Source organism: Naumovozyma castellii, chromosome 1 (assembly GCF_000237345.1).
Source record: "Naumovozyma castellii chromosome 1, complete genome".
In the NCBI taxonomy this organism is placed as follows: Eukaryota; Fungi; Ascomycota; class Saccharomycetes; order Saccharomycetales; family Saccharomycetaceae; genus Naumovozyma; species Naumovozyma castellii.
In genome coordinates, this window is record NC_016491.1 from 2,115,255 (window position 1) to 2,138,169 (window position 22,915).

At 37.5% G+C, this 22,915-nt stretch overlaps 13 protein-coding genes across 13 annotated transcripts; 5 read left to right on the top strand and 8 right to left on the bottom strand.

Annotated features, from left to right (window-relative positions):
• Window positions 1-179: 179 nt before the first annotated feature.
• On the bottom strand, window positions 180-3,437 carry NCAS0A10620 (uncharacterized protein; the record flags this gene model as incomplete). The annotated part of the gene is made up of 1 exon (XM_003673953.1): window positions 180-3,437. One exon carries the CDS (start codon window positions 3,435-3,437, stop codon window positions 180-182), a length of 3,258 nt encoding a protein of 1,085 aa, XP_003674001.1.
• Window positions 3,438-4,231: 794 nt separating this feature from the next.
• On the top strand, window positions 4,232-4,957 carry RSM10 (mitochondrial 37S ribosomal protein uS10m; the record flags this gene model as incomplete). The annotated part of the gene is made up of 1 exon (XM_003673954.1): window positions 4,232-4,957. One exon carries the CDS (start codon window positions 4,232-4,234, stop codon window positions 4,955-4,957), a length of 726 nt encoding a protein of 241 aa, XP_003674002.1.
• Window positions 4,958-5,066: 109 nt separating this feature from the next.
• Window positions 5,067-5,606, bottom strand: NCAS0A10640 (uncharacterized protein; the record flags this gene model as incomplete). Its single annotated transcript, XM_003673955.1, has 1 exon — window positions 5,067-5,606. The coding sequence occupies one exon, from the start codon at window positions 5,604-5,606 to the stop codon at window positions 5,067-5,069; it is 540 nt and encodes a 179-aa protein (XP_003674003.1).
• Window positions 5,607-6,611: 1,005 nt separating this feature from the next.
• Window positions 6,612-7,493, bottom strand: NRG1 (transcriptional regulator NRG1; the record flags this gene model as incomplete). The annotated part of the gene is made up of 1 exon (XM_003673956.1): window positions 6,612-7,493. The coding sequence occupies one exon, from the start codon at window positions 7,491-7,493 to the stop codon at window positions 6,612-6,614; it is 882 nt and encodes a 293-aa protein (XP_003674004.1).
• A 2,358-nt stretch (window positions 7,494-9,851) lies between these two features.
• HEM13 (coproporphyrinogen oxidase) lies at window positions 9,852-10,853 on the top strand (the record flags this gene model as incomplete). Its single annotated transcript, XM_003673957.1, has 1 exon — window positions 9,852-10,853. One exon carries the CDS (start codon window positions 9,852-9,854, stop codon window positions 10,851-10,853), a length of 1,002 nt encoding a protein of 333 aa, XP_003674005.1.
• A 243-nt stretch (window positions 10,854-11,096) lies between these two features.
• Window positions 11,097-11,429, bottom strand: RPC11 (DNA-directed RNA polymerase III core subunit RPC11; the record flags this gene model as incomplete). Its single annotated transcript, XM_003673958.1, has 1 exon — window positions 11,097-11,429. One exon carries the CDS (start codon window positions 11,427-11,429, stop codon window positions 11,097-11,099), a length of 333 nt encoding a protein of 110 aa, XP_003674006.1.
• Window positions 11,430-11,784: 355 nt separating this feature from the next.
• Window positions 11,785-13,566, bottom strand: BAP3 (amino acid transporter BAP3; the record flags this gene model as incomplete). The annotated part of the gene is made up of 1 exon (XM_003673959.1): window positions 11,785-13,566. The coding sequence occupies one exon, from the start codon at window positions 13,564-13,566 to the stop codon at window positions 11,785-11,787; it is 1,782 nt and encodes a 593-aa protein (XP_003674007.1).
• A 1,825-nt stretch (window positions 13,567-15,391) lies between these two features.
• HEM12 (uroporphyrinogen decarboxylase HEM12) lies at window positions 15,392-16,495 on the top strand (the record flags this gene model as incomplete). The annotated part of the gene is made up of 1 exon (XM_003673960.1): window positions 15,392-16,495. One exon carries the CDS (start codon window positions 15,392-15,394, stop codon window positions 16,493-16,495), a length of 1,104 nt encoding a protein of 367 aa, XP_003674008.1.
• A 274-nt stretch (window positions 16,496-16,769) lies between these two features.
• Window positions 16,770-18,674, top strand: VMS1 (Vms1p; the record flags this gene model as incomplete). The annotated part of the gene is made up of 1 exon (XM_003673961.1): window positions 16,770-18,674. One exon carries the CDS (start codon window positions 16,770-16,772, stop codon window positions 18,672-18,674), a length of 1,905 nt encoding a protein of 634 aa, XP_003674009.1.
• A 199-nt stretch (window positions 18,675-18,873) lies between these two features.
• Window positions 18,874-19,503, bottom strand: HSP26 (chaperone protein HSP26; the record flags this gene model as incomplete). Its single annotated transcript, XM_003673962.1, has 1 exon — window positions 18,874-19,503. One exon carries the CDS (start codon window positions 19,501-19,503, stop codon window positions 18,874-18,876), a length of 630 nt encoding a protein of 209 aa, XP_003674010.1.
• A 485-nt stretch (window positions 19,504-19,988) lies between these two features.
• Window positions 19,989-20,594, bottom strand: NCAS0A10720 (uncharacterized protein; the record flags this gene model as incomplete). Its single annotated transcript, XM_003673963.1, has 1 exon — window positions 19,989-20,594. The coding sequence occupies one exon, from the start codon at window positions 20,592-20,594 to the stop codon at window positions 19,989-19,991; it is 606 nt and encodes a 201-aa protein (XP_003674011.1).
• A 325-nt stretch (window positions 20,595-20,919) lies between these two features.
• Window positions 20,920-21,606, top strand: ALG14 (N-acetylglucosaminyldiphosphodolichol N-acetylglucosaminyltransferase anchoring subunit ALG14; the record flags this gene model as incomplete). The annotated part of the gene is made up of 1 exon (XM_003673964.1): window positions 20,920-21,606. One exon carries the CDS (start codon window positions 20,920-20,922, stop codon window positions 21,604-21,606), a length of 687 nt encoding a protein of 228 aa, XP_003674012.1.
• A 143-nt stretch (window positions 21,607-21,749) lies between these two features.
• TPI1 (triose-phosphate isomerase TPI1) lies at window positions 21,750-22,496 on the bottom strand (the record flags this gene model as incomplete). The annotated part of the gene is made up of 1 exon (XM_003673965.1): window positions 21,750-22,496. One exon carries the CDS (start codon window positions 22,494-22,496, stop codon window positions 21,750-21,752), a length of 747 nt encoding a protein of 248 aa, XP_003674013.1.
• Window positions 22,497-22,915: the final 419 nt, after the last annotated feature.

Below are 22,915 nucleotides of genomic sequence, written 5' to 3' on the forward strand. Positions count from 1 at the left end.
TCGCTTTCAGTGGTACTATTCTCAAACGTTTGATGAGCAACTTTGTTTACTGACATTAGAGATGGCCATGAAACCTATTGGTTATAATAGAAAAATTTGAATATTATAGTGTACAGAATATATGTGATTAAAATAAATACTTAGAAAAAAAAAAATGGTGCCGGATATCTATTAGGTTTTCAACTCTTATAGCTAATATTAATTTCTGTTTGCAAAGTTGTTGAAGTACTGTATGCTTCAAATGGATCTCTTCTTGTTCTCTTTTCTAAATCGGATTCAGGATTTTGGGCTTTATTCATCATACGTCTGAAGTAACGTCTCTTCATAAATTTATAGAGTTCACAACCCATCCAAAAGATAATAGTGAAAGCAAATGCAATCCCCCATTCAAAAGTAATACCCTTGTGTAAGAAAACTTTGTCATTAATAACTGGGATATAAATAACAGGGAAAGTGGACACAAATCCGAAAATAAGTGACCAAAACAAGAATTTATTGGACCAAATATCTCTGAAAAACTCTCTAACGGGAGTATCTGTTTCTGGTTGCATTCTAAAGAAGGATCTTCTTAAATCCACAACTTCCCAGGCAAGAATCAAGGCACACCAAGTCATGACTGCAAATGCAGAACTTCTACCTCTAAATACATCGTGACAGGTTTCATTATAGCTTTTATTACAGTTGAATCCCAAGTTACCACCATCCTTACCGTAAACGACAGTAGTGAATGAACCCATGCAACAACCAGCCATTATAATACCATAAACAAACATATCAACAATGATTTCCCAAGTGAAGATACCACTTTTCGAATCATTTGGAGGTCTATCCATTAAATCAGGAGCAGCTTTTTCTAAACCCAGTCCCATAGCAGGGAAGCATGAAGTAACGACAATAATCCATAAGACTTCCACAGGAGCCAATGGGAATACAGATTTCCCCTCTTTATCTTGGAATGCTAATCCACAAATTAAATATAGAGCTTGTGCGACATTTTCAGCTAATAATTGTAAGACGAATTTTTGAATATTATCACTCATTCTTCTCCCCTCTTCAATGGCATTTAATATGGATGCAAAATTGTCATCACTTAATACAATATCGGAGGCATCCTTGGCGACATCAGACCCATTAATACCCATGGCGATCCCCACATTAGCCATTTTCAAAGATGGAGAGTCATTGACACCATCACCGGTCATAGCGCAGAATTTATCACGACGATGTAAAGCTTCAATCATTCTAACTTTTGTCTGTGGGGAGCAACGTGCAATTACCAAGGGCAAGACAGGAAGATTATCAATTTGTTCTGGGGTCAATTCATCAAATTGGGAACCAGTCATTACCATATTTTCTACCACTTCCTTAGGGTAATAGTATAGATTTGTGGGTAAAATACCAACTTCTTGTGCAATAGCTTTGGCAGTACCGGGGAAATCACCAGTTAACATACGAACATTGATACCAGCGTTATGGAATTTCTTTACCGCACCAGCGGTTTCCTCTCTTGGTGGATCATAAATACCAATAAGTCCCAAAAAAATCAAATCCGATTCAGCTGTGGATCTATCTGTTGTCAAACGTTTTCTATCATCTTCAGTTATATCTTCTAAATTGGATTGCTTTGTGGCAAATCCTAACACTCTCAACCCACCAGTGGAGAGAACATCAACATTCTTCTTGATAAAAGTTTTGTCATTTTCAGTTAGTGGCGATAATTGACCTGGTTTTTCTTCATTACCATACCAATGTGAACAACATTTCAATACACTTTCAAAGGCACCTTTAGTATAAATGTTTAATGAATCATTCTTAACGTCCTCAAAAATGGCAGACATTCTCTTAATGGTTGAATCAAAAGGGAATTCGGCTAAATGTTTGAATTGAGCATCACTGGCTGTTTCTCTTTCATCAATGGAAGTTTCTTCATCAAGATCATCAGATTCTGATAATTTTTCACCTGTTAAAGATTGACGAGGGATACCCATCCTAGTGGTAAATATTTGAATTGCAATTTCCGTTGGATCACCATGAGCTTTCCATTCATTGTCATTATCTTTAAACACAGTAGCGATGTTAGCCAAGGTGGCAGTTTCTAACCATTTGCGACAAAGTTCCACGTTCAAATCAGCGGGTAAATCTCCATTATGGTAGCGATTCTTGAAATCTCTAAATATTCCTTGATCTTCATCTTCATTATGAGCATATTCATAAGGTGACCATTCTGGAGTGAAGTTTATTTCACCAATTTCTGGATTCACTGGGTTATTAGAATTTTCCACTCTTATAATACCAAAAGTTGGGATCCAAATTTCCTTGGTAATCATCTTCCCCTGGGTTAAAGTCCCCGTCTTATCTGAACAAATATCATTAACGGCACCTAATGCTTCCAATGAATCCAATTTTCTAATAATAACGTTTCTGGAAGCCATCACGGCGGCACCAACGGACATGGTGATGGTTAATACGACGACCAATGAAGATGGGATCATGGATAAAGCGACACAGATGGCATAAATGGCAACTCCTTTATCGACGATAAATTTCTGAGATGCCATAACAACAATAGCGAAGACAACAGCGACGAAGAATAATAAGATGGCCAATTTGGATAACTTTCTATGCAAGGGTGTACCTCTAGTGGTTCCCAAAAACGCACCTGTCGTCTGCATAATGGTAATCCACCAATTTTTCCACCATGGTAAATTTTGATCTCTCGAGATCAAACCTTCATTGGCTCTTAAAGATTTAGCAATCTTACCAATTTCAGTGTTTAATCCAGTCTTAACGACAATACCCTTAGCTCTTCCCTTTACTACAGTGGATGATGAGAAGGCGATATTTAATCTGTCACCCACGGGTGTATCCACTTCATAAACATTACCGGGTTCTTTATTTACTGGTAATGATTCTCCGGTTAATAAAGCTTCATCAGTTTCAAAATTATGAGTTTCAATTAATCTTAAATCAGCAGGGATAACGTCACCCACTTTCACTAGACATAAATCTCCAGGAACCACATCCTTCGAGTCGATAGTTTCTCTTGTTCCATTTCTAATGACTGTAGCGTTGGGGGAACTCAATGCTTTCAAAGAGTTCATTGTCTTGGAAGCCTTATACTCTTGAAATAGGCCGATGATGACGTTTACGATGACTACAAATGAGATAACACCACCCGTGATCCAGTCATGGATGGAGAAAGATATGATCATGGAAATGAACAGGACCAGGATCATAGCGTTACAAATTTGATGAATTAGCATTGCCTTGTAATCGATCTTCATGTCGTCACCGAGTGAGTTCTCCCCGACGGCAGATTTCCTTGCTTGGAATTTCTCATCGTCGAGCCCCTTAGAAGCGTCTGTTTGTAGCAAATTAGCAGTCTCTTGTGATTGTAATGTATGGAATTCATTGTACTCGTAGTCTATCTGTGACATAACAGGTTGTACAGTTTCTTGTTTGGTAGATCTGAGTAAGAGAGAATGAGGTAAGGGTTTTCAAGTCTGTTCAGAGGTGTGCCCTTATATATATACGTAAACGTACCTGGCATGTCAATAGCTGTATTGTCCCGTCTGTGAATGACGCCATAAAATTTTCGGTGGATCCGCGGAAGGGTCCGGTTATTTTGTCGTGACCCACGTGGGCGACAAGATAAGATAGATAGATAAGATAAGATATGATATGAGGGGTCCCCTTCCACGGGTGTTTATATGTGTGTGGCTTTTCCAGGTGCACTTTAAGAAGATGTCACGTGTGTGTTGTTCCTGGGACGTTTTTCCAGTTGATAGACTATTACCATTAAACAAATAAACCATTTGCGGGCCCCCACGTGTGATAAAGTGAGGAGTTGTTCCTGTATATTCCAACTCCAGCCCTGAGTCAGTGTGGTTTGGAGGAGGGGGAGGCTTGGAAAGCGTAGAAGTTACATTGAGGGAAGGTAAAAGATTTTCAAATGTGGTAATTGACAAACATATCTTGCCCCCCCCCCCCCTTATAATAGTATCCACTGTATATGCCAATGTAGGTTAAGATTAAAATCTGATCTACTCATATAGCCGCCCAGTGGGTTTGCGCCTAGAGTACTTTTTCAAGATTTTAAGCACGTTACCCGGGATTTTTGTTAATCAATTCTATCCCCGAAAGGATCCCACAACTGAAATTATTATATGCCTGTAAATGAATGTAAAGGGAACAACAACTCCACCTCTTAAAGAGACAGCATACCAGCGAAATGTGGAGATCAACCGTTCCTAAACTGAAACTTACAAACACATGTCTCCTCAAGAGAAGTATACCGCTTCAAGCAAGATTCATTGCATCCACATCTACGATACCAACAAATGATATCTCTATTGATAAACCACCCATTGAAAAGATAAGGAATCAACCAGTAGATGCACCCATAGTGCCGATTAATATCAAGGCAGTATACCATGCGCCATTAAGGAATCCAATAAAATACGGTGATTTAGTCGCTGAGATCCAATTACGATCCTATGATAATGAAAATCTCGATTTTTATTCGGATTTCGCACTAAGGGTAGGTTTCTATTTGGGGATACCATTGACGGGACCCAAACCATTACCTACGAGAAGAGAACGTTGGACTGTCATTAAATCTCCCTTTGTTCATGCCAAATCAAAGGAAAATTTTGAAAGACATACTCATAAGAGAATAATTAAAGTTTGGGATACTAATTCTGAATTGATTGAAATGTGGATCTCGTATATTACAAAACATGCCATGGCTGGGGTAGGTATGAAATGTACCGTGTTTCAAAGATCACCAATTGCATCAAAGGAAGATGCAACAAATGGTGTATCTTCTTCTGATTCATCCTCTGTTTTAAAATCAATCGTTAACCAGAAGGATGATGTTAAATTAACGGATAATGACTTGGTTAATGAGAAAATTGTGGAATTATTGGGTAGAGAAGAATTTAAGAAATACATATAATCGTCTTGTTAAAGATATGTAGGTATATATATATTTATATTATATATGTGTGTATCATGTAAATATTTTAATCAGATCACTGTAAAGGATCTCATATTTTCTTTAGTTATTAACGATATAAATCCTTCTCCTTCCATAGAAGAACCGGTGCAATTTTGGGGGTTGTATTATGAGCAATGAAATTTCTTGGCAAACCAACGGAACTATTTCTCCATGAATCAGAAATTTGTAACTCATTCATTCTTAATATAGCTTTTTTCTTCTCAATTGGCATTTCTGGAACATTGTTTTGCATATTGATGGCATATTGACCTGGAAGTCTTGTTTCCTTTAAAGTAGAAAATGTCATTGGAACCACATCCTTCTCAACAAGATGGGATGTGGACCTGGAAGAATATCTCAATGCTAGGATAAAGATGAGCGGAAGCAGATTGGAATAATTTAAATTAGATAATTTGTATCGTCCATCATTCTTTCTCAAAGTTGTCTCGGCGTCTAATTCCAGGCAGAATCCATTAGTCTTATGGAAAAGAAACTCTTTGATAAAGTGGATTAAACTTCTCCACAGTAACGTCAGGATTAACAATGGTAACTTAATCAGATAGATATGAGTGCATTGGAAAATGATTGATAAAATAAAATCTTGCATGTTGATGCGGACAGATTTGATTCAATTGCTTTGTTTTGTTATATAAGTTGTAGGGTTTGAGAAAAAAAACTTGAATTAATGCAAGTAGGTTGATATAATGGTATTTACAAATAGTATCTCATTAGTCATTCAAGAATCCTCTCATCTCTTGCTCCTTCTTTTTTTTTTAGTCATGTCGAAATTTTTGTCACAAATGAGAGACCATTTCCCAATTAGGAAAAGTAATGAGAAATGATCAACAATCCCCATCCCGGATCATTACCAGTAGGAAATAATGGGTCGGTGTTTTAAAGTGTTTAAGTCCATTGTCAAGTGTACTCACGTAAAAAAAATTCAATTATCTTTCCTTCTCAGAGTTGTTGAATCAAAGGTGCGTAGCATAAGTGTTTGCAATTACAATCATCTACGGAAAATAACTAACTATTCAGATCGCAAGAACCATTCAAGGATATATATAAACTGATTGATGATTGAGAAGTGGGAAGCACAAAAAAAGAATTCTTGATATGATATTTTTGATCAGGGTTAAAAAGCTATGTCAAAGTAATTTATCCTCCTATAATTATCGGTTGAAGAAATTCAAGTTGTTGTTGTTATTTGTTTATCATCATAAAAATATCATTCAAATTCTCTTTTTTTGCTTCCCTTTTTTCCCATTTGTAACTAATATGAAACAATATCTAGATATTCGACTGAAGAGGCTAGCTTGTTTCACTCACTTAGAACAATTCATTACTATGTTTAAATTTACTCTATTATCTTACTGTCTAAAAGGTAGTAACATTTTAGTAATGTTTGTTCTTATTTCAAACTTGTCCTCCTTTATACTCGGGCGGAAAAAGAAAATTTTGCTTTCCAAAATCTCAAATTTTTAACGGACGGCATCCTTACACCATAGCGCAACATAAGTATCTTTAGGGTTAAGTTAAACCATGCTGTAAATGAATAATATAACTAGTCTTAAATCGTATAAGCAAGTCAAATGTATGTATCTTTTATAAATATTTATTCAGGGCGGCCATAATAATATGGTTCCCTCACTTTAAAATGAGTCCTATAATGCTGAACGCAATTATCATGTCTACTAAACTTCAAATAACAGCCTGGATAACTGCAATGATGTTTTTTCTCACCCGTATGAATTCTGTTATGTCTTGCCAAATGACCAGATGTTGTGAATCCCTTGGAGCAAACTTTACAAATATATTTTCTTCTCTTTTCCAATTCCTCCTCATGCTTCCTTTTCTTCAAATCCTTCACCATTATGGCTCTTTGTCTCTTGGATATTCTATGCTTCTTGGAACCATCCTCTGATGGGTAATAATACCCCATTTCAGTTGGAATTACACCACTATCACTATAATATTGAGGAGTAGGTGATGTTCCCGTTGGTTGAAGGTTAGTATTAACATTTGGATTAGGCAGCATAAGTGAAGACATTGATCCCACTTTCGATAATGTAGTAGGTTCGAGTGGGATTCTTCTTGGTACGGTACTCCATATCGTTGGTAGTTGAACGTTTGAAGGTGGAGTATTAGCCGAGCTTATATCATTTGAATTTTGAGTGGAATAAGTATTGTTCGTTAGAATGGGGGATGGGTTCTGTGAGCTGTTGGGGTAATTCATTTCTGGGATAGAATTATCTCTTGATCTATTGTTATTCTCGATTGGACCAGTGGTAAAATTGTTAGATGGATGCCAGAGTGATAAATGCCTCGTTAGTTTAAACTTGAGATCATTTTCCACCAATTGAGTGTCGGAGAAGCGGGGGAGCAGCGTACATAGCTTCAAATTAATAGCAGCAGTGGGTTCTATTTGAGGAAGTGTCCTTTGCATGTAGTCTGGAGCGGATAGAACGGGTTGTATCGTTGGATTCATCATCATCATTTAGCGTCTTTACCTTTATTTATTAATGTTAGTGTTATGCAAGTGGTGGATTGAGATTGCGATTGAGAGTCGAGCAATATCCATGCCAAGAACTGAGAAGCAGGTCCAAAATACGCGTTGTTTAAATAGGAATCAAAAGGGGAAGAGAAACATACGTTGGTAGGAAAATCAGTCGACAACCGTGCCAAGAAACCGCGCTGTTGTTGGCATTTCATTCAATTAGGGTCTTTTGTCAGGGTCTCTCTGAATGTCTTGGTAAACCCGGGCGTTCCACGGAAACTTCTTGGGGGCAAATTGCACCAGGTTTTGGTCTTGTCCTGCCAAGCTCCAGAGAAAAGCGCGCAGGAATGCGATGGGTAACCGAGCACGAAACGATTTCGGCACGGCCCGTACGCGTCAACGGTAGCCAGATGTCCTGATTTTTGTTTTGTTCTCTGCGCTGGTTTCTCTGGGACGGGGGTAAGTCACCTTCCGCTTTGTGTGTTTGCCCCTTTCTCCAACTGACGTAGCAGGCAGCTCCCCACGTATTTTCTCTGTCCAGACAATTGAATCTGAGAATATTTGGGGCTTGGCAAACTTTCGCGGCAAGAGGATACGTACAGAAGTATATGTTTATACGTGGCATTTCGACGCCAAGAGTACGCCCCCCAAGAATACCCGCAACACTTTAGGTTGCTTTCGCTACGGACAGTATGTCAAAGGGGTTTGAAAATGAGTGGGAGCATTCTATTTTAGGAAACTTTCCATCTCTGGGCGGGCTACTCCACAGTAACGAGACGTATCTCATCTACGTATTGATCGAAATAGGCAGAGGTAGAAAAAAGTGGCTTAACTCTTGGCTTGGCATACGTATTCTTTCATGATCTGCATGACGTTACATGTTTTGACACCAGATAAGAATGTTATTTTTAGTGTAATTGTGCCGACTTGTTAGCTCGTAAGTAGTGTCATTTAATGAAGAATCAGAGTCAATTGAAAGAAGTGAATGATTCTTGTTCGGTTCTTAAAGAACGTGTGTAATAAATTAAGCCTCCATTCTGCCATATCAAGCCCCCCCCCCTTACAACTCATTTACGTACGTAAACTCTTTGGAGTGTTGCCTGGTTTAGTTAAATGAGAAAGTCATATTTTCAGGACATTTAGTTACCACTATTAAAGAAACTAAGACAATTAAAGTGTTTTTTCCGGAGTGGCTCATTTTAGAGAACAGTTAGAGTTTCGTCAATACTAGGTTCCACATTCAATTAAATTGACTATCAAATCAGATGACTGGTTTACCACGTGATCTCTCATTAGAACAAGTGTTCTACATAGAATATTGTTTTGGGCAGAGGAGGTCTCAAACAGCAACGTTGAGGAATTTCAATTTTATGGACCAACGTTAGGTCAGGTGTCTTAAGAATGTAAGTGTCAACTAGACATGACATGAAACACGCGAAAACATAGTGTTCGCCCTTTCTGGCTATGCTGTCGGCGCAGTTGCTTAACTCAAAAAATATTACAATACCCGTAAATCCTACTTTTACCATTCGTATATTTCTCAATTACATAAACGATACGCTACCAATTGCGATGAAAACCCCAGTCATGTGTAGATCATTTCATCGGTTCCTTTTTTCCAAGACGTTTTAGCTGACTATCAGCTTGCAAGTAGTAAGTCTTTTGGTTTTACTTAGATACATGGAGAATTATCTATCTAATCTAATATCTTCAACTCATCCACTACTAAATTCTCGACAGACCAATTGAGTATAATTCGGGCCTCTTCCCCAGTTGACAGCTAAGTTCATAGGTAGCATCTCAACACTTAGTTGACACCGAGACATTCACAGTGTTCCGATTTTTTGCACTCAGCGTTAGGGTCCAGGCCCATGGGCGAGATGCAAAAAAGACAGATCCATATGAAGATCTGTCTTTGAACCTTCAAGAAATTTTCTACATTAAGTAAAGGTAAACCCCTAGGACGAATTGAGCTGAGGAGGTTACCTAGTAAGGATATATATATTCCTATCTTGAATGTGCTACGTAAGCACCTCTGCGGTCCTACGAGTCTTTCACAGGAAAGTCATTTCTCTGGTTGCAAAATTCCACGTCGGCATATCCCCTTTTTCACTTTTCTCGTCAACAAATGGCCTCGAGGACATTTCCCACATGACGAAACTTCGTTCCTGCGACGAACCAAAATACGAATCCATTCAACGTCAACAGTTCTACTGAAAGGTATAAAAAGGGCACCGATTACCTTACTAAGCATACATATTTCCTTTCTCCTATCCTTTAGGATTTGTCGTTTCTTTTTAACCTTTATTGTTTACCTTGTTTACTCTTGAATTTATCTTCTATCAAGAAATTAAGGATATGTCATCATATTCTATAATGCCTGCTCCACAAGACAAAACTCATTTGCCAATTAGGCAACAAATGGAGGCCCTTATCCGCCGTAAGCAAGCCGAAATTACTAAGGGTCTTGAATCTTTAGATACTGTCAAGTTCCATGCAGATTCTTGGACTCGTGGTAATGACGGTGGTGGTGGTACTTCCATGGTTATCGCTAATGGTTCCACTTTTGAAAAGGGTGGTGTCAACGTTTCTGTCGTTTACGGAAATTTGACTCCAACTGCCGTCTTGGCTATGAAGGATGACCATAAGAACTTGAAATTACCAAAGGATCCAAAGACTGGTTTACCTGTCCCAGATGGTGTTAAGTTCTTTGCCTGTGGGTTATCTATGGTTATTCATCCAAAGAATCCTCATGCTCCAACTACCCATTTGAATTACCGTTACTTTGAAACCTGGAATCCAGATGGAACTCCACAATCTTGGTGGTTCGGTGGTGGTGCCGATTTGACTCCATTCTATCTTTATGAAGAAGATGCTAAGCATTTCCATGAATTACATAAGAAGGCCTTGGACAAGCACGATAAGACCCTTTATCCAAAATACAAGAAATGGTGTGATGAATATTTCTATATTGCTCATCGTAAGGAAACTCGTGGTATTGGTGGTATCTTCTTTGATGATTTCGATGACCGTGATCCACAAGAAATCTTAAAGATCTGTGAAGATTGTTTCGATGCTTTCCTACCTTCTTACTTGCCAATAATTGAAAAGAGAAAGGATATGCCATACACTGAAGAAGAAAAACAATGGCAATTGATTAGACGTGGTAGATACGTTGAATTCAACTTAATTTACGATAGAGGTACTCAATTCGGTTTGAGAACCCCTGGTTCAAGAGTGGAATCTATTTTGATGAGTTTGCCAGAACATGCTTCCTGGTTATATAACCATCATCCTGCTCCTGGTTCAAGGGAAGCCAAATTATTGGAAGTTACCACTAACCCAAGAGAATGGGCTTAATGATAAATGACTATTTATTTTATTTATTGTGTTCTGTTCATATAGATATGTTTATTAATGGAATTTAATCTAATTTGATTTATTAATGTATAATTTGTAGTTGAAACGCATAGAGGATAGATGCAGAGTTGTTGTTTTTCCTATTACATGGAGTCTATATTTGGATAATACATGGTATACATTTGGAATCAGTTCTTTATGAATATTAGAAGTTTGGGAATATCCACTCTTCTCCCCGGTGAATCAATTTTCCTTCCATCTATGGGCACAATTCACGCACTTGTAAAAAGTTGTCATAGGTTCATCAGCGGATCTAATTTGCAATTGGAAGAAATAAGCACTCTCACCACCACATTTCTCATAATTAGGACATTGCACCTTTGTCTGATCAACATTATCCCATCCACCACCAAGAACATCATCCACCTCCTTCCTTGGTAGCGTTTTCCTATCGTATATTTCTATTCCTTCGATGGGGAACTCGTATGGGCATGAACGGCACGTCAATGTGTATACCCCGCTATCAGCAGTGGTTATCAGTAGCATATTGTTACATAGAGGGCAAAATGATAACATCTTCTTTTTGGAAACGTTATAATCAGGAAGCTTCCTTATTTGTTCTCGAAGTGTTTTTCGATTGAAATGGATAACTAGCTAATTCAAGATATATAAGCTGCTCTTCGCTTTGAAATATTTTTTTTTTTTTGATTTGAAAAGTTGACAAAAAAATCAAGAATACTTAGCGCTCGATATTCCAACAACGTAACATAAGGAAGGCTGAATAATAAAAACTATTGTTATTTAATAATCATGAATAATAGTGTTAATATACAACTGTAATACATACATTAATTAGATGTAAAGAACAGAGAAATGAAAAAAAGAATGCTATGGTAGAGGGGGGAGTAAGAGAATATATGCGAGATGAAACTTAGCACCAGAAATGGAACATTCTAACCCACACAGAGGAATTTTTGATTTTTTCCTTATTTTCTTCATCTTCCTGTCTTATCAGTTCAGGATCATAGATTCTTCTGTGGAAATTTAGGTCAATTTTATCCAGTGGGACTAAAAATGTGAAATCTCTCTTATAAAGCATGTAGCCGAAGTAAAAGAATAGCCAAATTGGTGCAGCTAAGTAACTTTGGAAGAATGACTCAGCATCTACTTTACCATGAAGACTTGGTGGGGCAAGAGCGACCCAAAATTGGGCAATGAACACCAGCATGTTAAAGGAGATCCCGTACATTGACCCCCAGATACCAGTAACAGCTCTGAAACCAATTTCTTCCTCGGATCTACCATGTAGTTTCATACATTGTCTAAAACGGACGTGAGAAAGCATAATTCCTGACCAAGTGAAAAGTTCACTTAACCCTGCAATGGCAGCTAACCAAGTGAAGACTTCTTCCTCCTTGGATGATGCAGAGACAAACCCAATGACACCAAAAACAGCACAAAGTATTAGAGCACGTAATGGTCTACCTTCTCTGTCAACATAATCTAAGAATTTTGGAGCATAACCTTGTTCAGCAAGGGAACACATCAATCTTGGAGATGCATAAAGAGCTGAATTTGCGACAGAAATAACAGAGATCAAAATGACAGCATTGATAAAATGAGGAACCACTTTAACACCATGAATTGATGCGGCCAGGACGTATGGGGATGCATGTGTTGCGGATCCACCCGACCCCATTAGTTGATCGTTATTATGAGGGACGTTAAACCCAATTAAAATCATTGTCAACAAATAAATGATTAAGATACGGTATATACTTTGTTTGGCAGCTTGAGGGGTAGATTTTCTTGGATTCTCTTGTTCATTGACAGATAATGAGAATAATTCAGCACCACCATAGGAGAAATATGCGGTGACTAAGATGTAACAAATACCTTTAAATTTTTCCACGGAATCACCTTCAGCAAAAGAACCTGGATCTCTCCAATATTTTGCACCAATATAACCATCTTTACCTGCACCACCACAGTTGATTACGATTGATAATATGATAAACCCAGCAATCATCAGAACTTTACATGAATTGAAGATAAATTCAGCTTCACCGTAAGCTTTGACACCAAAGAAATGAATAAATAATAAGAACACGTAGAAGATGACAATGAATACATCAGCATTGATTTTATCATTCCAGTATTTGATAGTTAATGATGCGGTGATCAATTCTAATGGGAACACAGTTAACCATTGGATGAAAAATAACCATACTGTAGCGAAACCGAATGGTTTAGAAATGAACATTGATGTATAAGAATTGAAATTTCCCGGTAATGTAGGGTATGCGACGGCCATTTCACCTGCGGCTTGAATCATGAAATAAGTAACAAAGGAAACCAATACATAACCAATAACTAATGAACCGGGCCCCCCGTAGGATAGCCCTGAAGCATTAGCCACTAGAAGACCCGTACCGATACCGGTACCAACACACATCATGATGACATGTCTTGACTTCATGGCCTTCTTTAAATGTGAAGCATCACCTAATGGTTTCGTCCCATCTTCGAGATCATTTTCTGTAGAATCTTGAGCCCTCTTGAATGAGTCGACGAATCTGTGAACTAGACCAGATCTAGATTCCTCAGTTGCATCGAGGTTGAATGATGGAGATTCTAACTCGTTTGGAAGATATTCTGTCGACGAATAGTCCACAGTCTTTTCCTTGTTCGGTTGTATAACGTTTCTTGGCATATTTTTCTGGATCTTGATTTAATATTCAATATGAATGAGATCCTTCCAGGTAGGTGTTAGATGCCAATAACAATCAAATTTGGTATTTATTTCCCAGCTACGAAATTGGATGAAGGTAACGAAAAAGAGTTTCAAGATTGAATGAAAGATTAAAGACTCAAGAAGAAAGAAGATTATACAGAGCATCAAACCAAATTCATATTTTAAGAATCAAGTATATTTGAAAGAGCTGGTTGAAGAGGAATCAGCGTCCTCATGCTCTTAACGATTTGCGTAGTCAAGTCGGCTCTCAAGAGCGAATAATGGCCAAGGAGTGGTCCAGCTATCCGATACCTGAAGGTGGAAGGGCTTTATTTCAAAGTTATAGGCATTTTATTCTATGATATCGTGCTTTATCTTGGCGCGTGCAGTAAAGAAATGCTTTGTTCTCTGCGGTTTTCGTCTGGGTCAAGGGATAAAAATTTTTATGGGGCATCTTTTCAATTTTTACAGATCTTCTTCGCGCCGTTCCCCACAACTTTTCATTGCTGGGACCGGGTAACGTCGGACGACTCTATTAGGCGGTTCTTTCCCTCGAACATGGCAGTCCTCAAGAGATAGCCATCGCAACAATGTCACCTATCTGACTATCACAGGGGAACTTTGGGCTGATATCGTGCAGTCAAGTTTGTTTATAGTTGGATTCTAACGTTGTGCTAGCCAAGAAGACTTCTCGGGCGACAGTATGCCGAATGAGCCCTAGGTGCTTAGACATCGGATTATAGCATCGGAAGAAGTAATTAATTCAGCTATAGAATTCCATCGTAGCATGAACTTGTGAGGGGACCATAGTTCCTCAATATAATTTTTTAGACTTCCTGGCCTTTAAACCGGAGAAGAAACCCTCACATGAAACAAAAAGTCTTAAAAGAAGGTCATTGGACAAGTATCATTGTAATGTAGGACGAATTAGTTCAGTCTTAAGAGCGGTTAAGCATGTGTAAAAAAATTATGTGAAGAATATTTGAAAACTTTTTTTTTCCACTAACTTTTGAGGAAAAACAGTTAGAACTTTGACACTCTTTTTTGCCTTAATATTAATATAATTGTCATGTCTGTTTTTGATAAGAAATGAATAATGGAATCTAACTTTAACTATAAGCTATGCCTCACCACAGCACCTCGAGGCTGGATTGTAAATGAAATGTTATTGTAGCTCAGAGGTTGGTGGATGTGAATATGGATATTCCATTCATGACTAAATTGACAACAACGTAATTGAATCAACCTCTTATGAAAAACGTCAGATTGTTCTCACAACTCTCTAAATCAAGAAGGGAAGAAAAACTTACTGTAAAAGCGATAATATGTCATCTCCACCTCTCGTATATATTTTTATTCAAAAATAAATAAAAATGATTTTGGAAGTATATTATAACTGAGTTATTGGTTTTTTTATACTGGAGATTATTCGTTTTCGTCCTCGTTTACTCGATACTAAGGTATTAAGAATCTTTTTACCGTCACACTTCCTTCTCAACCCTTAAATTTCCGTTTTGTGGGGAACAACATATTTAAGGACTTTATTTGATGGTTTGATAAAGGTTGGAGAAGTAATCACTAATGTATTTTGTTATCAATTTACAAAGATTGATAGGTGACGTTAATTGATACGTAGCGTTATTTGACATTCTTGGCTCGTTTATATTTGGCGCGAGCCGCAACGTTAACCGAATCGTACGGTAGCTGTCAATTGGCGAATATCCTTTAAAAGGAAACAGTCATCATTTGTTCCACGTTTCCTCCACCAATCCTCCCACTATTTGACACCCAACGACTTGAAAAAATGGAGAACATGAGAGACGAATTTCCACCATTGAAGAATGATCTTTTACTAAGAGTATTAAGAGGTGAAGAAGTAGAAAGGCCACCATGTTGGTTAATGAGACAAGCGGGAAGATACTTACCTGAATATCACGAAGCTAAGGGCGGAAGAGACTTCTTCGAGACATGTCGTGATGCTGAGATTGCTTCAGAGATTACAATCCAACCAATTAAACATTTTCAAGGGTTGATTGATGCTGCAATCATATTTAGCGATATCCTTGTAATTCCTCAAGCAATGGGGATGAAAGTTGAAATGATTGAAGGGAAGGGTCCATCTTTTCCTCACCCCTTAAGAGAAGTTAGTGACGTAATTGAAGTTCTCGATTATAAAGTGGATGTATTAAAGGAATTAGATTGGGCTTTCAAGTCCATTAATTTGACTAGATGGAAACTGAATGGTGAGGTGCCCTTATTTGGATTCTGTGGTGGACCATGGACTTTATTGGTTTACATGACGGAAGGAGGTGGATCTCGTATCTTTAGATATGCTAAGCAATGGATCAATGAACATCCTGATCTGTGTAAGAGGTTATTACAGAGGATTACCGATGTGGCCGTAGAATTTCTGTCTCAGCAGGTCGTTGCAGGTGCCCAAGTCTTACAAGTTTTTGAAAGCTGGGGTGGTGAATTATCATCTTTGGATTTTGATGAATTCTCTTTACCCTATTTGAAACAAATTGTCAGCAAAGTCCCCAGAAGACTACAAGAATTGGGAATCACGGAAAAAATTCCAATGATTGTATTTGCAAAGAATTCTTGGTATGCTCTTGATAAATTGTGTGATTCTGGATTTGATGCAGTATCTTTAGATTGGACATGGGATCCAAAGGAGGCCGTGTCGATTAACAAAGGGAGAGTTACATTACAAGGTAACCTTGATCCAGGTGTTATTTATGGTTCGAAGGAAGTTATCACCAAGAAGACCGAAGAAATGATCAAAAGATTTGGAGGTGGGAAGAAGAATTATATCGTTAATTTTGGTCATGGAACTAGTCCCTTTATGGATCCAGAACAAATTAGATTCTTCTTGGAAGAATGTCACAGAATTGGTTCCAAGAAATGAACCAATAACAGTTTTAAAAATCTTTGTAGATAAATACATAATTTCTAATAAATCCTTTCGCTTCAATGGTAACTATTTATCTTGGGTTCATTAGCATTTAAATTTTAGGGAAATATTGTGTACTTGCGCAGACCTGTTGTGTCGGCGCTAATTTTTCGTGAAAGCTTTAATTGAAAAGTTTTAGGTGAGTGTGAAAACTGTAAGCGGTCAACCATTGAATGTTTGGCTGCCATGCAAAAGGCAAAGTTTGGGTATAATAGGAACCATTGTAAAAATGATTTCTAATAAATATAAGAAGCATGACCTTTACGTTTATGAACTGTCCCCAACGATATTGGATTCACTGAGGCTACTATATTTCGATAATAATTTAAATCAAGTGAGTAAGCCTGTCCAAGAAAAGGAAGAGTTTGCAATTCCCTCTGATGAACAATCAATAAATGCCCTGAAAACCAAAGATGTTTCCACTATTTTGCATTGTAACGTTTGTCAAATTAACTTTGATGATAGAGCTCTCCAAAAGTTACATTACCAAACTGATTTCCACACTCTAAATTTAAAAAGAAACTTAAAAAACCTCCCAATTATCACAGTGGAAGACTTCGAAAGAGATAGGGGAAGACAGGAATCTAGCAAAGAGAAATCAAGTTCGGAGCCAGACTCTGATCTTAATTTAATTGATGAGATGGAAGAGGACTCAAGCGCTAGTGATAAAGATGATGAAACTAATGATATATATGAAGAATCTGTTCGGGATATCTCGCATAGATTAGAAGATCTTTCTACTAATGAAGAAGATACAATCCTAATAAGTCATTTGAATACAAAATCTGCTCACATTTATTTCCAATCCAGTCTTCTGCCAGAAACTGAGATTTTTGGTATCTACAAGTCCCTATTTGACAAGACTACTATTTCGAATCCATATGAGACATTGAAACTATGGAATACTGGATCTTCAGAAGTTGGAGCAATTTCAGCTCTTTTCATGGTTGGCGGTGGTCATTTTGCAGGAGCAATTGTTTCACACCAGAGAGTAAATGTGGGTGGTAACGCCAAGAAACAGGATGTCAATTTTCAGGAGCAAGCTGTCCTTTTCTTAGAACATAAGACTTTCCACAGGTATACGACTAGAAGAAAGCAAGGTGGTTCTCAGTCAGCAATGGATAATGCAAAAGGGAAAGCGAATTCTGCCGGGTCCACTTTGCGTAGATATAATGAGGCAGCTCTTAAGATAGATATTGAAAACTTGTTAAAAGATTGGGAACCATACTTAGCAAAGTGTGAAAACATCTTCCTACGGGCTCGTAGTGCACAAGATAGGAGAGTATTTGTAGAATCTACCTGTATCAAAAAAGAAGACCCTAGATTAAAAAACTTCCCATTTACCACCAGCAGGCCTACAGTTGCTGAACTAAGAAGGGCTTGGTGTGAATTGACTTATCTGAAGAGGCTTTCTAAGCCCGAACCACTAATGACAAAGGTTCCACTAACTGAGAACACCTCAAAAAAGAGACAAGCACAGAAGGAGCCGGTATCAACACCACAGAGCAAAGAAGAAAAACATACTGAAGAGTTGATATCTTTGTTGAAAAAAGGGAGAGCGCCTTTATTAATTGCATATCTAAGAAAAAACAAGTTGGACGTAAACTTCCACTTAGAACCTGAATCTCAGTATATTTCAACACCAAGTCTGCTGCATTATGCGTCACAAAATGGTCTCAAGCAGATGGTTATGATTTTGCTTTCTAATATGAAGGCCGATCCCTGTATTAAAAACAACATTGGCAGGACTGCATGGGACATGACTAAAGATAAAAAGGTGAAGCAAGCATTTCAGATATCTAGGTACAACCTCGGAGAAAAATTCACGAATTGGGAAGAATCACACATTGATAGAGCTGTAAGCAGAGAGGAGGTTGATAAATTAAATGAAGAGGAAGAAAACCTTGCGAAGCAAGAAACAAGTGACATCATGAAAAAAGAACTAGAGGCAGCGAAAGAAAGACAGATGAAAGAAAAAGAGGCTAAAAGAGGAGTTGGAAGAAAACTGGAGCCCGGTGCTATATCAATCGAACAAAATTTAAATTCACTCACTGATGAACAAAGAAGAAGGTTTATGCGTGAACAGCGTGCAAGAGCTGCCGAGGCGAGATTACAAAACAATAAAGGAAAATAAAGTAAAATATTTTGGGACCTCATTTTAACCCTATTATTTTTCATTCGATAGACACCTTAAGATCAAATTTAGTTTTTCTTAGAAGTATAAAGAAATATATATTATCTTATTTACTCAGCTAAAGAAATTATATTATCATCAAATCTATTTCATCAAAAAAATATCATAAACTCATAAAACTCGGAGCAAAATAGGACCCTTAATTGCCCCACGATTCTTCAGAAGAAATTTCAATCTTTTGAACATGATCTTTTTCTCCCTTTTTTGGCTTCAACTTTGGGACAGTTAAAGTCAAGACACCACTTGAATAATCAGCCTTAATGTTGTCAGCATCGATTGGAGGATAATCTGGCAAGGCAATTACTCTCTTAAACTTACCAGAAGCACGTTCCTTAACCTTAATTTTCTGTTTGTTTTCTTCTGTTGCTGTTGAAGGAACTTCACCACTAACAATAATTTGGTTTTTATTCTTGTGGTATTCTAAATCAATATCTTTCTTTGACTTAACACCTGGAACAGTGATCTTTAATTCATAATTCTTTTCATGATCCAAGATATCAACTGGAACTGCCACCGCTGTTGAAGAAGCAAAATTAGTTGGGAATAAAGATAAATCATTATCAAACCAGTTATCTAATGGACCAAAGGGGTCAATATCAGTACCCACATTGGCCTTTGCTAATTGCCTATCGGATGCCTTTGGTGCCTCGTTACCTCCAATTAATCTCTGACGCTTTTCTGGGTAGGAATTATCCAACATTCTGTTGAAGTAATCGACATCATTGTTAATTGTATCGAAAAAGTGGAAAAATGGACTGTTAAATGACATTACTGTTGATTTGTTATTCTATTCTGTAATAAAGTTTATTAAAAGAAGTAAAATTTGTTTATTCTTGCTGTGTTTAAAATAAATAGTTAGTGATGTTATAAGAATAAAAGAACGATAACTAAAATGTATTTTTGACAGGTAGGTATCCAATTTATATGTCTCTGAGTATCTTTTCTGATCTACTTTTCAATAATTCAGGGGATGAGAAAGACCTCAAGTCCACATCTCGCTGTCTCAATCTCTGGCTCATCAGTATTTGGGTCGCCTGAGAAGAGACTGTAGTGGAGTATTTCCAGCTGATTCGAGAATTTTCCATTTTAAGGGTGGGACTACACCGAGAAAAAAAAATCATCAAACTCCGTGACAATGCCTAATTTGGTAAGCACGTTGTCGGCGCAGAGAATCGTACTACGTTATTCTAAATAACTAATTATGTATTAGCAATTATCTACCGCATACCCCTTGCGGTTATTATTATGAGCCTTCTAGTAAAATATTAACTCGGTTCTTGCGTGTATTCTTGTATCATCATTAAATGTTTCGTAAATGCTCGGTTCATAAATCCCTTCCGACTCCTTAATCTTACTATCTTCCTTCTTAATTGATATTATGGACATACTTTCCCTTCCAGGACCAGGTATTCTTTTATCCGAATTGATGATTATGTCCTCTTGTTCGCACGAGTTCAAAAAATCCTCGTATAGGACATCTCTAATAGTGATATCATTTTCAAAAAGGGAAGATATTGAGCTTGAATTCGAGGAAATACTTGAATCGGAGGCACTCTTGGCGGGAGACCTTAGATATGGTTTTCTTGAGGAGTCTAGATGTTCTAAGGCAAGTTTATAATCACGCACCATGTTAGCATCTAAGGAGACACTACATCTTTTTAATTTGTTTTCTGTTGCTGACCCTCTCACTTGTCGGACTTGTGGGTGTTGCTTCCTTTCATGGGTTAAAATATCAAGAGATCTATTTTTTATTTGAAAGCTTTTATTGAGTGAGTTCTTAGGTTTCTTCTCTAACATTGGGGAATGTCTCTTTTCCAGTTCCTTGTTGTTTTTTGTTGATCCACTAGATAAACGTAACATTTTGTGTAGTTCCCAATGATATTTCACTTTTTATTATCTGAATGAGTTAGTAAATATAGAAGAAAAGAAAAGAAACGGTTTTGTAGCAGCTCTTCAACAAATTATGTTGTAGACTCCTCTGTTGGATAGCCATCGTAGATATTCTGTAAAGATATTTTTCGCGGAGCAAAGCAGAACGAAAGTTCACGCGTTTGTGTCGCGTTAAATGTTGAGATAATATTTCAAAAAATAGCAAGCAGCAATTCTTCCTCCTACTAAAATAGAAGCAACCACCGACCAGCCCTATCTACTCTGCAATAACTAAAAGGGAACTATACTGTCTGTTATGGATATATTCTATCTTACCTCAGCAATACTTCTTATTTTAACAGCCTACATCTTTCGATTCATATCAATATTGCCATTCTACCGAACGCATCCCAATGATAGAATATTGACAGCTCATAAAGGCACCAACGGGCCATTACATATATTTGTATTCTTAGGTTCTGGTGGACATACTGGAGAAATGCTACGAATTTTACAAAATTATAAGGAAACTCTACTGAACCAAGACAATGTTCTCTATGTAGGGTATTCTGATATTGATTCACGCAACAAATTCTCAAAACTATTACAATCAGCTTGTAAGGTGGAATATATAGAATTTAAGAAGGCGAGAGAAGTGAATTCAGGTCTTTTGGCAAGCTTAAAAAGTATCTTCTTGACATTGATGACTTCGTTATTAAATGTCATCCGAATTCGTAAATCGATCGCTTTCAAACCGCATCTAATTCTATTGAATGGACCTGGCACCTGCTGTATCCTGGTTCTTTGGTTTAAGTTATTGGAATGGATTTTGTTATTTTCCTCTTCCAGTAATATTATATATATTGAATCATTAGCAAGAATTAATAGTCTGAGCTTAACAGGTAAGATAGTATATTGGATGGCCGATGAATTCATTGTTCAATGGAAGGAATTAGAACTTTCCTGTGCACCAAGAGCAAAATATTTCGGTATTCTTACATAAATTTCATACATTATCCTTAAGGAAGAATTTAAAGAGTTAAAATCAATTTTATAAAATGATTGGATATTTTCATTTATTGTACATGATATCATGAATACTAGAATAGTAAAAAAACATTATAAATTATTTAGATTCGTAACAACTTAGTTTCTAGAGTTGATAATGTCAACAAATTCTGGCTTCAAAGAAGCACCACCAACCAAGAAACCATCAACATCAGCCTTGTCCTTGAAGGTAACAGCGTTAGAACCGTTAGCGGAACCACCGTACAAGATTCTGATTTGATCAGCAGTAGCTTGACCCAACTTGGAAGCCAAGAACTTTCTGATAGAAGCGTGAATTTCTTGAGCATCTTCTGGGGTAGCGGCCAAACCGGAACCAATAGCCCAGACTGGTTCGTAAGCAATAACGACGTTAGTCCAGTCCTTGACTTCAGCCAAGACGGCGGTCAATTGTCTTTCAACAACTTCTAAGGTAATACCGGCCTTCTTTTCTTCTAAGGTTTCACCAATACACAAGATGACACCGACACCGTTGTCCAAAGCGAACTTGGTCTTGTCAGCGACAGTCTTGTCATCTTCGTGGAAGTAAGATCTTCTTTCAGAGTGACCTAGAATGACCCACTTAGCACCAGTGTCCTTGACTTGGTCAACAGAGTTTTCACCAGTGTAAGCACCAGAAGCCTTCAAGTAAGTGTTTTGGGCACCGACGGTGACTTGCTTCTTGTTAACTAAAGAGACAGCGTAGTCTAAGTAAGCAGCTGGTGGACAGATGACAACTTCGACGTTTTCTGGAAGAGAAGCGTTGTTCAATCTTTCAACAATTTCCTTAATGGATTTCTTGTTACCATTCAATTTGAAGTTACCACCGACGAAGAAAGTTCTAGCCATTTTTATTTTATTGTGTTGATCTATATGATATAGTTTGGTGCTATCAAGAAAAAAGAGCAATATTCCAAGTTAGACGAAAAATTCATGGAAAGTAAGCGTCTATTATAAAAAATGATTTTATTTTCCATTTATATTCATTGTTGTTTAAGAACGAAGAAATCTTTCACTTACGTATCTGTCTACGTCGTGGGCGGTTAATGCGGTAAACATGAGCGGGAATAATGAGCCAATGCAGTTGTTCCGCCGGTTTATACTGTGGCGACATGTTGCGTATAAAGACAACAAGAGACAAGTAGTCTATCAATCACGTTTTTATTTTATGAAGTTTTCAATTATAAGAAGCTAACCAGACTGTGGGGTTCTGGGTTTTCATACAGGAAGTCAGGAATTTGGAAGTTGCACTGGGTAACGAAAAGGAT